Below are 14,965 nucleotides of genomic sequence, written 5' to 3' on the forward strand. Positions count from 1 at the left end.
CTGTAGACAGAAAATAGTAATCTACTCTGGGTGTAAACTTGATTTTCTTTATTGAGATGTATCATTTATTTAATGAGTGAATCAGAAAATTAGAAATAGAACACAGTCAAAAATGTCTGAGTTACCAATTTATATTTGTGGGCAAAGTGTATCAAAATTATCTTCTTAATATGATAAATTGTGCTTTATCATTCTGAAAACTCAGGATACAGCTTACTCAGATCTTGTGGGTCTTTCCAGTATGAAAGGTAGATGCTAAAAGTTTTGTGTACAGTAATGCAAATTGGCTACAACAGATAGTATGTTTCAGAGATAAAACTAGTTTTAGATTGAGGATGCAAAACTTGAGTGTTTTTTTTAAGGATAAAAGCTTGTGTGTTTTACAAATTTTTTAATGTTCACAGCTTTTTCTCATAAAAGTGCCAGACATTGTTTTGTGCTTTTAATGGATTTTTATTTATACATATTATTTTTGTTATTTTTTCTTTGAGTGGAATGTCCTTGAATGTAAATTATATTTATTTTTATACTTTAATTTTAATTTTCACTAGTTTTGCTTCTAGGCAAAAGGCAAAATAAACTTTTCATCTTAAAGGAAATCTCATTTGTTTTTTTTTTTTTTTTTATAAAGATTTATTGATTGATTGCTATGTTGGGTCTTTGTTTTTCTGTGCTAAGCCTTTCTCTAGTTGCGGCAAGCGGGGGCCACTCTTCATCGCTGTGCGTGGGCCTCTCACTATCGTGGCCTCTCCTGTTGTGGAGCACAGGCTCCAGACGCGCAGGCTCAGTAGTTGTGGCTCACGGGCCTAGTTGCTCCGCGGCATGTGGGATCTTCCCAGACCAGGGCTCGAACCCGTGTTCCCTGCATTAGCAGGCAGATTCTCAACCACTGCGCCACCAGGGAAGACCCTGATCTTTTTTTTTTTTTTTTTTTTTATTTACCAAAGAAAGGACTTTTGAAAAGTATGTGGCCAAGACATTAATACTGTAATATGATAATTTTTTACAATTACAAGACCCATGAAAGGTATATCCCACTATTGAATATGTAACCTGTAACATTAGCCCCCCAGCATTTGATTTTGCATGAGTTGGACTTTTCAGAGGGCAAAAAGTTCACTGGAGCTGGAAATGTCTTAGCTGGAGGCCTGCTAAGGATCGAATGGGAGAGAATGCTAAGGTTGAAGCTCACACCAAGCTGCTAACTTGCACAGCGTTAAGAATCCAACCACTGCTGTTGCCTGATCATCTAATGTGAGCATAGTCCAATGGTCCTCTTTTTTACCTCTTATCGAGGAGATACTACATTTGATCATCTACAAGGCAGTGTGAGAACAGCCTCTCCCTTTTCCAGTGGCCACCCTTTGCTCTTGTTTATTACCTACATTGGGAATAATAATGAATATGACTGGGAACTCTTTATTACTCATACTGAGCTGAAAACAAGGACCCATTCTGGAGATGAAGATGTTTTTTTTCTGTCAGGTGTCACTGTCCCATGAACAACCACACACAATCCCCCTCCTACCCCCAAATGAAGAGTAATAGTTATAAAAAAAATAAGCAAGTGAAGTTGGAATGCTATCTCTAACAGACCATAGTGGGCATACATGTAGGTTATAAAAATAATTTTAAAAAAAAAAGGAGACTTTCAGTCATAGAATGCAGCAAATCAGATTGGGGTATGGTGCAGTGGAGTCACATCGGTTAGGTTCTAAAGACAGCTCTGAGAACAAATATCATGTCTAACCAAAATTATACCTGACAGTAAAATATTACCTTTTCACTTATTTAATCTGTTCCCTTTTGGTCAGTTTCTTTATGGCTCTCAACGCAGTTTCTTGAGGTGGTTGACATAGTTGCCACCAGAAGCGTGGTTTTGCTTCCCAGCCTATGGTGGGAAGAATCCCTTTTCACACTTTAACAGACTGTTTCAGGATTACCTCCATTATCTGTGTAACACGCCTGATATTATTATAGAGTTCAGGGTCAGTGGGTGTGGCTGAATGTGCTGAGGAGCTGTTGCTCTGCCGCCGCTTGCGTTATGTGCCCCTCCCCCCTTTACCACCCACAACGATCACAGCCCCTTCTGCATCCAGAGACCAGCAGCAGTGCCACCCGGGGACTTGTTAGAAATGCAGAAGCCCAGGCCCTGCCCCAGAGCTGAATCAGAACCTGCCTTTAAGATCCCCGGGTGAGTCTGTGCAATTCAAACGGGAGAAGCCCTGCTTTATGATACACTGCATCGTCTGAGGCCCTGTAAAGAAAAGCTCTGAAAACAGGAAGGTCACAGAAGTTACAATATGATTTTTTAGCCTGCCAAGTGAGTGATGTACTGCTTCAACTGAGTGCTGACCATTTGCCGGGCATTTGATAATCATCTCCCTTCACCTCAGTCAGAATTATCCTAACTTCACAGCTGAAGAAACTAGGACTCAGCGTGCTAAATTACGTATTCCATTAGAGGGTTAGGGTATGTTCTATTGCCTTTTCCTGAGATTTTTGAGAATGTGGTTTTCTGACCTCCTCCTGTCAGAAAAGACACTTTAAAGAAAAAGGGAAAAAACTGAGGATCAGATGCTGCCTTGTGATTAACCAACTGTTAACCAACAGTCACCCCCGTCAGATCTCCCCTATTAAACTAGTAGTCAGGTCAAATACCGGTTGCCTTAATTTCAGAGGTTTGCAGTGAGGAATAAATGAAGAGTGAACGCAAAGTGCTCAGCACAGGGCGTGACACATGCTTACTATGGCAACCATTTAGTAAAATATCCTGTGATTTTTTTTTTTTTTTTTTAATCAGAGAAAACTAGACTAGAGCACGGAAGTTCTGTAGTGGAAACGGACATCCACCTTCATAGAAATGTACGGCTTCGCCAAGTGGGGTGAAATGCTGACCCCAATTTCTCCAGTTAGTTTAGTTCCAGTCGAAAGCTGTCCCATTTGGATCTAGGGCAGCCCTTAGAGACCCAGGTTGTTAGTCCTGGGAGGTGGGTACGGTAAGTGCCTAAATTCCCCGGTGCACGGAGGTGGGCGCAGTGTCCTGCAGAGGGGGCGTGGCTTACCCAGCCAAACTGCTAATTAGCCGCAAAAGCACGCCTGCGCAGGCTGGACGCTCTTCCCACCCCAGCCGCGGTTAGCGTCTTCTCTCCGCAGGTGTCTGGATTCTTCACCGCCTCCAGAGGGCGCCGGTTGGCCAGGCGGCCACCTGCCACAAGATCCCGGCTCATGTCAGCGCTGCAGCAGCTGCAGCCACCAGGCCTGCGGCGCCCCTCATAATCATGGCGGCCCGAGCGGCAAGGTCAGTGCCTTGCGGGAGGGCGCCCCGCCCCTCACAATCATGGCGGCCCTGGCCCTGCGGGGTGGGGCGACCGCCCCTCACAAACATGGCGGCCTGGCGGGGCGTGGTCTGGAAGGGCGAATTGGGCTGGCGGTCCCAGAACTAGAGGTCATGTGACTGGGAAGATGGCGGTCTTTCCTTGGTAAGGAGGAAGCGGTGGCTGGGCTTAAGGGGGGTGGTGTCCTTGGTTGTTTCTGGGATTCTCTCTCTGTCTCGGTGTGTGTCTCTGCGAGAGAGTGTGTGAACTGCTTTCTGTTGGGTTTGGTGGAGTCTCCCACCCCATCCCCGGGTGGTCTTGACCACAGATCCCCGGCCGCTACCCGGGTTCAGAGGACCTCCCTGAAGCCGGACGGGTGGGATCTTGGTCCTCTCCTCCGCTACCCTTCCCCGCGCCTTCCACGCCCCCCTCTCCATTCATTCCCTAAAAAAAGCTCAAGTTCCCCGGCCTTCGCTTTCCCAGAAGTTGGCGCGGGTTCTGGGGGAGCTGGATGCAGAAAATGGTGGACTCAGCTCTGGTCTGGACGACTCGGAAGACCTGGCTGTTTTCTGAATGACTGGGCTCATCTAGAGGAGACTTGCTTTTCTCATCTGTGAAATGGCTGCCATTCATCCTGCTCTGTGCAGGGCCCTGCACTGGGCATTCAGGATGCACAACCCTCAGACGTACTCCTTGGCCTCAAGGAGCTGACAGTTTAGTGGAGCAGATAAGCCTCTGAATAGAAGGATATCCAAAGAAGGCATTGGGGATTAGGCACACCTGGCGGCTTGGGGAAGGCTTGAGAGAGGAAGAGCCTTAAATTGGGTTTTGGAGGATGAATAGGAGGTCATCAAGAAGCAGCTAATGGCGCGTTCCAAGGCTGATGGGCCTGTCGGGCTCTTGTGGCTGGAGTAGCTAGGAGTGATTGGCGCTTCAGGCTCCAGCTGCTGCTACGAGTGTGTGAAGAACCGGAGCAAATTGTGATGGTAGTAGTGGAATTATTTGGGCACGTGAGAAAGGGAGATTGTTTTCTGATCTTTCTCTGCAAATGATGTGAAGTGGTTTACATTGAATGAGTGAGTGAGTGAGCAAATGAAAAAATATACAGCCCTGGACCTTAGAAATAATCAGATACATCTGATTTTATGCTTGATAAACAGCGGTCTTTCTCTTGTTCCCTTCACGTGTCTAACTCTTCAAGAGTCTTCCTTCAAAAGTCTCGGTATGCTAAATCAGGATTGGATGCCAGTGAATTCTTATATGACCTGCCCTGAGTTTTCTTTGACCTAGTCATGCAAAACCCCTTTTAGGGAATCACTAAGGCTTATATGCCAAAACATATAGTGTCAATGCACTTATCTGGCTGGAATTTTGTAATCAGAAAATCCAGGAAAGATGCTGTTTAATCCCAGTGCATTTTTACCTTTGGTATACTTTACAGAGAGAGGTGCCATAAGCCCTTTAGCATCTAGGGTCTCCACAGTTCCTAGTCTGACTGTGCTCTAAACATTTCTGTCTGTGGTAGCATGTGTTCATCTTTCAGTTTGCCCACTAGACTTGATGCTTCTTAAGTTAAAGGGGCTGAGTTTTAACCATCATTGTATCTCCAGAGCCTGGCATGGAGCTTGGCAGATAGTAGGTGCTGAGTAATATTTATGGAATGAATGAGGAAACTGAGGAGGCCCTCAGAGGAGAACCGTGTTTCTGTCATTAAATTTGACATTTATCGAGCCTTTATCTTGTGCCAGGCACTGTGCTAAGTGCTGAACGTGCAACATCTCATCTCCTAAAAACCCCAGTTTTCAGATAAGAAAGTGGAGACAGAAAGATGAAGCAGTTCATTTAGCTTTATAGCCTGCAAGGAGCACTGAGGTTTGGAGCTCAAACCTGTGATCTTTTTTTTTTTTTTTGGCTGCGTTGGGTCTTCGTTGCTGCACGCGGGCTTCAGTAGTTGCAGCGCACGCGCTCAGTAGTTGTGGCTCACGGGCTCTAGAGCACAGGCTCAATAGTTATGGCGCACAGGCTTAGTTACTCTGCGGCATGTGGGATCTTCCCAGACCAGGGATCGAACCCGTGTCCTCTGCATTGGCAAGCGGATTCTTAACCACTGCACCACCAGGGAAGTCCCAAACCTCTTATCTTAATCATTATTGTCATACGGCCCTACAGTCTAGGTCCTGTGCTGAGATTCCTGGGTAGCAGGGTTCCTGAGTCCTGCTGTGTTGTCATGGGTCTCCCCAGCATGCCTCTTCTCACCCACACTTTTTGTTATTACTGACCTCACCTGTGAGATGTCCAGTGCACTGTGGATTACATTTCCTGTTCAGTCCTATGGTCATAGCACTGTTAAAAATACCATTCTTTGGAGTCAGAATTTCTACATCATTTTAAGACTTTATTGGGGAGGGGGAGTATATTGTGATTGGGGGATAAAAAACTGTGTGGCCAGATTATGTCATTAGTAATTAAAAAGTCACTTGAGAATTAAAAAGCAGTTAGTGGATTTCGGTATTTCCAGTATAAGGAGATTAATTTGATAACTGGTAATAGGATTTCTACACATTCATGTTATCCAATGTAAATAATTTAAAAATAGGGCAGTGTCAACCTTTAATGTGCATATCAGTCACCTGGGAATTTTGGTGAAATGCAGACCCTGATTCTGTAGGGGTATTTCAGTACTCCCCAGGTGATGCCCTTGTTGGTGATCTGTGACTCACACTTGGAGTAGCCAGAGGCCAGACCAAGCTAGGAGTGGAGGTATGAAATGTTGGCCTTTTTTCTGTGGCAGGTGCCAAGGAGCCAGACCACCCTTTCGCATTGCTGGGAGTTGGGGGTATTTTTACCAGCTTATCAGCTATGTTTGCAGGAAGAAAAGTAAGGCTTTTTGAGAAAATGGCCACTAGAGGTCACTGTTAGCCTTACCAAAGACCCAGGCATGGAAGAAAATGCTTTTAACATCTCAACCTGTAGGAAACACTAAGGAACTGAGAGCAAATTTGAGGAAATTAATGGAAGAAATGATTGAAAAATCAAAATAGCACCTTGACATGGACTTTCAGCAAGGGTAAATGTTTCCTTTCCTTTCTTTTTTTTAAAAAGGTTTTTCCAGAAGCAGTATTTTTTCCCCAAAGAATTACCTCCCCTCACACTTAAAAAAAAAAAAAAAAGATTCATTTCAAAGCTCAGTCCTTAAAAAAAAAAAAGACAATGGCTTTTTCAGATTCTCAAGTTGACCTATAGATGATCTGTAGAACTACTGAATCCTAGAGGCAGGCTGCCTCAGTTTGCTTCTGTCTCTATCACTTGCTAACCTCTCACAAGTTACCAACAGCCTCAGCTTCTCCATCTGAGAAATGGGCATAATCATAGTACCTGCCTCATAGGATTGATTAAATGAGGAAATAGAGGTAAAGGGCTTGTCCTGTATCCTGGTATATAGTGTCAGGGAGAGGAAATTTCCCCTCCTACTCTCTTGAGTTCTTGTGGCTGGACCAATAATAAAATTGACACAAGGTAAATTAATGGGAGAAAAAGAAACAAATTTTAATTTGTGTGTTCTGGAGGTCTCATAGATAGGGGACCTAAGAAGTGGCTGAAACAGGCAGCTTTTATACTTTTTAGACAAAGAAACTATAAATTTGTGAGGAATTGACAGAACAAAGAAAGTTGGGCTTTGGGTGCTTAATTAGTGAAGAATCTAAACAGCAGGCTTGTGGTATTAAAGAAATAACAAGGTTAGTTTATATAGGCTTCTTGGCCCTGAGTTCCCCATCTCTGGCGACAGGGGTGTCCTTCTACTTCCAGATGCAGGTGGGCACCTTTCACAGGGGAGACTTATTTCCTGCCTTCAGGGAGACAGAGAGGAGGGTCAAAGTGTCCCTCTACATCAGCTCTTTCTTAAGTTTCTTAAGTAACTTTAATTCAAGATAATCAATATGCCATATTTTGGGGTGGGCCCGCTGTGGGCCCCAACAATAATAAGCACATAATAAATGAGAACTGATATTTGGTTGTTGTGTATCAAGTCATATTGCTGTTTTGATATTGTACTTTTTTTAGCTGTTGATTTGTTAATAATTATTACAGCGATGAAAAACACATTTGCAGTTGAATTTCAGGTCAGATTACATTTCTACTCATTCTATTAAATTAACTTTTCAAAATTCTATTGATAAAGTTAAGAGTGATCTGAAAGGAGGAAAAGTATAAGCTGATTTTTTAAGCTCCATTATGGCTGTTGATGACTAGACTTCCAATTTATTCTTTGGGGTTTTTGTTTGTTTTATAAATCAAGGATTGGCTGGTAGCATATTAAAAGGAGTTTGGAAGAATATTTCATAAATGAATTCAACTGAAATATTTTTGGAAGATGATGACAGTGTATATTTAGTAAATGTAACCCAAAGGGACTAGGCAGTGTATTGTGGTAGGGGTTTTCCTTTAAAAACAAAAAACAAGTAGAGGCTGGTCTATATTGTTAACTAGCTTTTCTCCTTTCCTACACTCAAAGCGAAATTTATTTAGAAAGGGATGGAAGCGAAATTACATGGGATCTCAGTTCTTTTGTACTGTGTTAGGTGTCTGGGTAGGTGGGGCTTATTGAGTAAAGATGATTAATTGCATGGCACAATTGGATTTGGGGTTCATACACATATTAATGAAGTCAAGAAGCTGAGAATGGGGGTGGGAGTGGGGGGGCGTGGAAGGGATGAATTCAAGGCATCTGGAGGCCAAGGAAACAAAGGGGCCAGCTTCCTGTGCTCTTTGAAACTGAGAGTTTTCCAGGTTTTTAAGTCTGTTTGCCGTTTGGTCAGCCATTTTGTCTTTAAGTCATTCCTCTCTTCTTGAATTTTACTGTAAGCATTCAAGAGAAGCCAAGCTGCTCCTTCAACACTTTGTTTAGAAATTTCTTCAGCCAAATATCCAAATTTCATGGCTCACAAGTTCTGCCTTCCACAAAACACCAGGACACGGACTAATTCAGCCAAGCTCTTTTTTTTTTTTAATAAATTTATTTATTTTATTTATTTATTTTTGGCTGCATTGGGTCTTCATTGCAGTGCGCGGGCTTTGTCTAGTTGTGGCGAGCGGGGGCTACTCTTTGTTGCAGTGCGCGGGCTTCTCATTGCGGTGGCTTCTCTTGTTGTGGAGCACGGGCTGTAGGCACGCGGGCTTCAGTAGTTGTGGCACGTGGGCTCAGTAGTTGTGGCTCGCGGGCTTAGTTGCTCCGCGGCATGTGGGATCTTCCCAGACCAGGGCTCGAACCCGTGTCCCCTGCATTGGCAGGTGGATTCTTAACCACTGTGCCACCAAGGAAGCCCCCAGCCAAGCTCTCTGCTACTTCATAACAAGGATTGCTTTCCTCCGTTGTCCAAAAGCGTGTTCCTCCTTTCTGTATGAGGCCTCATCAGAATGACCTTTACCTTCTGCGGTTCTACCAACATTCTGTTTACCACCACTTAGGTATTTTCTAAGAAGGTTGAGGCTTTCTCTACAGCTTTCCTCTCTTCTTTCTGAGCCTTCACAATAATCACTGGATAATCAGTCCATTCAGGGTAGTGGCTTTTTCTAGCACATACTTCAGAACTTTTCCAGCCTCTACCCATTATCCAGTTCCAAAGCTGCTTCCATATTTGTTATACTAGCACCCCACTCCGGGTACCAGTTTTCTGTCTGAGTTTGTTTGGGCTGCTGTAACGAAATACCACAGACTGGTTTTCCTTTTTTTTTTTTTCGCTGTGCTGTGTGGCATGTGGGATCTTAGTTCCCCAACCAGGGATCGAACCCATGCCCCCTGCATGGGGAGCACAGAGTCTTATCCACTGGACCACCAGGGAAGTCCCCCAGACTGGTTTACTTATAAACAACAAAATTTAATTTCTCACAGTTCTGGAGGCTGGAAGCCCAGGATCATGGCACCAGCATGGTCAGGTGAAGGCACTCTTCCTGGTTCACAGCCAGCACCTTCTCACTGTGTCTTCACATGGTGGAAGGGGCTAGGGAGCTCTCTGGAGCCTCTCTTATAAGGGTACTAATCCCATTCATGAGGGCTGTACCCTCAAGATGTAAGCACCTCTCAAAGGCTCCACCTACTAATACCTTTCATGGGTTAGGATTTCAACCTGTGAATTTTAGGGAGACACACATTCAGATCGTAGCACCTCTCCTGCCTTTTATGTTCTAGTTCTCATGCATTTTAATTCTATATATATTTTAAACACCATAAGAAGTTAGTTTTTTAGTCAATATTTAGTTTTACCTACACCTTTCTGTTTTGTATGCTCTTTAGTATATATATAGTATATACGCATATGTACACACATATGCGCATATATATATACACACATATATATATATATGTACATGTTAACATATATTTTTTGCTTTCAGCTGGGATCATTTTCCTTCTACTTTCAGCATTTAAAAAAAATTTAAGGTGTGGTTCTGCTGCTGCTGCTGTTCTCCTTTTTCTTTGACTGGAAACTTCTTTCTTTTGCCCTAATGTTCATAGAGTAGTTTCACTAGGCCTAGAATTCTTGGTTGGCAATTATTTTCTTACAGTACTTTAAAGGTATCATTCCTTTGTCTCGTGGCTCTCATTTCTGTGCTGAGATAATAATCTTACTGTTGTCCTTTGAAAATAACATATCTTTATTCCTTTTAAGAAAACCTCTCTTTTTAGTTTTTAGCCATTTTCCTATGAAGGCCCTAAGTATGGTTGTTTTTTGTTTTGTTTTTGTACTGGTCTTGCTTGGGGCACAAGCGTTTCTTGAATCTGTGAATCAATGTCTTTCTTTCGTTGGGGAAAATTTTTAGCTATTATCTCTTCAAATACTGCTCTGCCTGTTCCTTCTCTCTTCTTTGGAATTCAAATCGTATGTGCGTGAGACCTTTCTTCATGTCCCTTATGCACTCTTCTGTGCTTTTCATCTTTTTTCCTCTCCATGCTTCAATGCGGGTGATCCCTCCCCTTTTATGTTCCGTCTCACTAATCCCTTCACTTGTTAAGCCTCCGCAAGACTGATGAAAACTGTCTGCTCTCCATCTACTTGGCTTATTCCTCTTGCTGTTCCACAGCTTAATTGGAGAATACTTTGAGGGGAAACCAGGACCAAATCTCTCACTTCTCTGCCCTGCCTTCTCTTCAGAAGCTCTTCCTTCAAGCCCTGGCTATCTCCATAGCCCTGAACCCTAGTTTATCTCTCCAGCCCTGTGAGTTTTCCTTAAAGCTTCTTTGGCTGCTCTGCCCCCTAGCAGCCGCCCTCTGCCTGGCTTTAGCCTCTTGTCCCATGCCAAGAATCAAAATGCTCTGTGAGAGATAGCTGGGCAAGAAAGTTGGCTTCCCTTCAGTAAGCTTCCCTTTGTTCTGGCGTCTGTCCTCGCAGGTCTTGTTTGCCTCGGCAGCTCCTTTTACCTTCAAACTGATTTTAAAAAAATGTTTTTTTTAATTTACCACTTCTTATTGGTCTTGGTAAAAATACTGTTCCACTGTAAACTGTCATCAATGAGGAAGTCTCAGCAAAAAGTTTTTAGGGTGTATGCATCTCCAACTAATTGGTTTCTGGGTTTTGCTGTTTACCAGGCATTCCAGAAACAGGAACTACAAGGCTGAGTTTGCATCATGCCGGTTGGAGGCTGTACCACTGGAATTTGGGGACTATCACCCACTGAAACCCATAACTGTAAGTTTTGTCAAGGGTCCCTCTGTGACATTCTTATTCCATAAAATTATAGACAGTATTCCTGGGTCTTTCTCATTTTGCCAGTGCTGGGTGCTTTTGCATATTTAAATCAACCAGTTTGTTCTCTGCCCCATTTTTTTTGTGATGTTGGTCTCACCCACCATCGTTTTTATTCCCTTTCTCTTATTAGTGAGGTGGTCATGCATATGGGATGCCTTTGTTCCTGATTTGGAGGTGTAAACAAAATACTTCTTAATTTGCCTATTTGAAATATTAAGATCACTCTAATTACTAATATAGGGTGCTGTCCTGAATAGCAGCTTAGTCTATCTGTGAGTTTATTTAAAAAACAAAACAAAAGGCAAGCAAGAGTCATAGATTGTCTCATCTGAGTTAGCACTTTTTTATTAACAAGTAATAGAAGCTATGTGGTTGTCATCATGGGTGGGATGAGGTTGACAGATGCCAGTGGACACTCAGGACATGACGTTTCTGAATGGCGGAGAACCTGAGAACACACAGAGGTGATTACATAAAGCAGGAGGTCACAAGACCAAGCTTCAGCCCCCAGGGCCCCTCAAATCCGCACGGGCTCGAGTGGCTGCGGCTGACCCACCAGTGAGTTGGTTCCAATCTCAGGAACTCAAACCCAACAGCAGGGAGAGTGTCTCCTCTGCATTTTCTGTTTGCCCAGTTGGGTTACGTGTCCTTCCCTGAATCAACCCTGGTGACTGGGGTGTAGAATATGCTGATTGGTTGGGTTGGGGCTCCTGCCCACCGTGGGAACCAGGAGCAGAGTGCACTCCACCAGGCCTTTAAGAGCTGAGACTCAGGCAAGGCTGCCTTCCCAAAGAAAATTTGGACTGTTGAGCCTGGGAGATGGAGGAATGGATGCCAGGCAGACAAGAACAACAACCATGCACCAGTGGGAGGCACTTCATCAAGTTACCTAGGGTTAGTGTCAGACCCCACAGGTTTAGGGCATGGTCTTCAATAAAACTGCCCTAGCTTCAGACTCCAGCTGTAAATTTGGGAGTTCCCAGGCCACCTGCACTTCTGACCAATTGGCTACAAATCCAAGGGTTTCCGGAGACCTCCCTCAGTTTGATAATTTACTAGAACAACTCACAGAACTCAGAAAAATGTAGTATTTATGCTTATATTTTTATTATAAAGGATGCACATGAGGACCAGCCCAATTAAGAGACATACAGGGCAAGGAGGAGGGTCCCAAATGCAGAGCTCCCTTGCCCTCTGCCTGTGGAATCAGGGTGTGCATCACCTCCCAGTGCATCATGTGTTCAACTGGGAAGCTCCACTGAGCTTTGGTGTCCAAACTTTTTATTGGGATTTTATGACACACATGATTGATTGATTCCTTGGCCACATGATTGAACTTGATCTCCAGCTTCCCTCCCCTCTGCTGAAGTGAGATCTTTTTCATCTTTTGATAGGTTTATTGTCCATCTGTGGTGAATTGGCCTGAAAATTTTTTATCATAGTAAACCTTTAGGCAGATCTGTTATATTCTACAGTGAGGGTTATCACCTGGCTGAAAGTCCGAACCCTCTAATCACATGTTTGGTCTTTCAGCATCCTCTCATTAGCATAAACTCAAGTGTGATTGAGGGGCTCATGAATGACTGATGCTCCAAGGACTTGGAGTCTCCTTTCCAGGAACCGGGGACAGAGGCCAAATTCTCTTTCATCCAACACCCTCTCTCCTTCATTCTGTTACATCCTCTCTCTCTCTCTCAGGAATTGTTTTGGGTTTTTATAGCTTCTTCATTTAAAAAGGAGTGGAGCCTAACTAGCCCTTCTGGATGTTGATCCTAAACTTTCAGCAGACAGACTCTGGCTCTGGTTGGATCCTCTTGGCTCCGGGGTTCACCACAGTCTGGTCATCTGAAGTTGGGGAGGGTTGGGGGCAGTGGAACAAGAACATGGCTTCACACCCCAACACCCCCGCTTGCTCCTTAACACATACACACTTCTCCTGAAAGGGAGGAGTCGGGCACTCACTGCTTTGTGATGATGAGATGGCCACGCAGAGCCACTGAGACTGTCTTCGAGTATGACGACTCTGGGGTCTTTCATACGCTGGTTCGTTACCCTACCTAGACCATTGCTGCAAGATGCAAATTCTGATGCAGTGGGTCCGGGGTGGGGCTTGGGAGTCTACAGATTTATGAGCTGGCAGGTGATATGGATGCTGCTTGTCCAGAGACCACACTTTGAGTAAGAAGGATTTCAGTTATAGCATCAAGAATTCAGTTATAGCATCACCTTCTAAATCACAAAGACCCTGTCTCTCCCTTCCTAACCCCAATTTCTCACCTTCCCTTCCTCGACAGCTGGGATTCCGAGTCATGTCAATTTGTCACGAAAATAAGTGTCCCTGCTGCAAAGGAATGGTCAGTTCATAACGGAACAAGGGAAAACCCATTTGAGTGTTTCATTGGGAAAAGTCATAGGAGACTACCATTTTACCTCCACAAATTTTCCCCACAGGTCACAGAGTCAAAGACAAAGAAAGTGAGCCGGAAAGGAAGCACTTCTTCCACGTCCTCTTCATCCTCCAGCTCCGTGGTGGACCCACTGAGCAGCGTCCTGGATGGGACCGACCCCCTCTCCATGTTTGCGGCCTCTGCTGACCCTGCAGCCCTGGCGGCTACCACGGTAATCCTCCTAGCTATGGTCAGTCCTGTGGGTGCAGGGTTGGGGATTTTCACTGAACAAGTAATACGCAGTGCACTCTGGCTGTAACGATTCAAATAATCCAGACTCAATGACACTGCTGGTGAGAGGCTGGTGTAGACCCTGGAAACTGCTTCTTCTTTTTTTTTTTTTAAAACATTTTAAAATTCTTTATTTTCATTTCACTCTTTTCATACCCTTTATTTTGGATTTATTTTTATGTAATTACATAACTAATTTACTAATTTTTCGTGTAAAAAATCAAACATTACAGATGAAGTCCAGTTGACCAGTTCGCATTCTATTCTCCACTCTGGAGGTCATCAGTGTTATCAGTGTAATGTATATTCTTCAACTTTTTCTTTGTATTTTCATAGATATTTATGACAACAATTTCTGAACATTTACATACATACTCATATATAAGTAATAACAACAGCAATAATAAGAGTATCAACTAACTGCGTAGCAGGTATTTTCCAAGTGCATTCCAAGGGTAGTTCTCATACTGCCTAAGCGTCATTTAAAGAGGTCCACACAGAGGAACAGAGATGTTAAGTGACATGCAAGCTGGAATTCAAGCCTGGCCAGTCTGACTTCAGAATCTACCATCATTCTTTGCTGGCATTGCACACAGCTATTTACTTTTTTTTTTTTTTTAACGTATATACTTTTTTTTTTTTTAAACTTGACAATATGTCTTGGAGAACTTTCTATATTAGTACTTACAGAACAACCTTCTTATTTTGAACAGCTGCATTGTATTGTAAGGAACAGGACATGATTTTTTTTTTTTTTTTTTGGCTGCACTGCTTGGCTTGTGGGATCTTAGTTCCCCAGCCAGGGATTGAACTCGGGCCCTCGGCCGTGAAAGCCCAGAGTCCTAAGCACTGGACCGCCAGTGAATTCCTGGGGACATGCTTTGAATTGCCATGATGGACACATAGACCGTGTGTGGTGTTTGTTGGTATAGGCAGTGGCGCATTTGTCCTTGAACATGCATAGATCTTGGTGCCTACGCGCAAGGATTTCTGCAGGGTAGCTTCCTAGGAGTTCATTACTGGGTTAAGGTAACATATACATAAGGTTTTTTTTCAATGTGGGCCATTTTCAAAGTCTTTATTGAATTTGTTACAATATTGCTTCTGTTCTATGCTTTGGTGTTTTGGCCCTGAGGCGTGGGATCCTAGCTCCCAGACCAGGGATCAAACCCGCACCCCCTGCATTGGAAGGCGAAGTCTCAACCACTGGACCGCCAGGGAAGTC

General features: G+C 43.8%; 1 protein-coding gene across 4 annotated transcripts in view; it reads left to right on the forward strand.

The window, feature by feature from the left end:
• The first annotated feature begins 3,277 nt into the window (after positions 1–3,277).
• The window catches only part of VPS35L (VPS35 endosomal protein sorting factor like), a 118,351-nt gene continuing 106,663 nt past the window's right edge, over positions 3,278–14,965 (forward strand). For 3 of the 4 annotated variants that reach the window (XM_061208178.1, XM_061208180.1, XM_061208181.1), the window contains exons 1-3: positions 3,278–3,301; positions 10,903–11,002; positions 13,514–13,681. In XM_061208178.1, the coding sequence (XP_061064161.1) occupies positions 3,282–3,301; positions 10,903–11,002; positions 13,514–13,681 (288 nt within the window). In that variant the 5' untranslated portion in view covers positions 3,278–3,281. Of the gene's footprint in view, positions 3,302–3,434; positions 3,483–10,902; positions 11,003–13,513; positions 13,682–14,965 lie in introns of those variants that run through there. The other variant, XM_061208179.1, reaches the window with a different exon arrangement.

The sequence above is a fragment of the Eubalaena glacialis genome, chromosome 13 (assembly GCF_028564815.1).
Source record: "Eubalaena glacialis isolate mEubGla1 chromosome 13, mEubGla1.1.hap2.+ XY, whole genome shotgun sequence".
Classification (NCBI taxonomy): Eukaryota; Metazoa; Chordata; class Mammalia; order Artiodactyla; family Balaenidae; genus Eubalaena; species Eubalaena glacialis.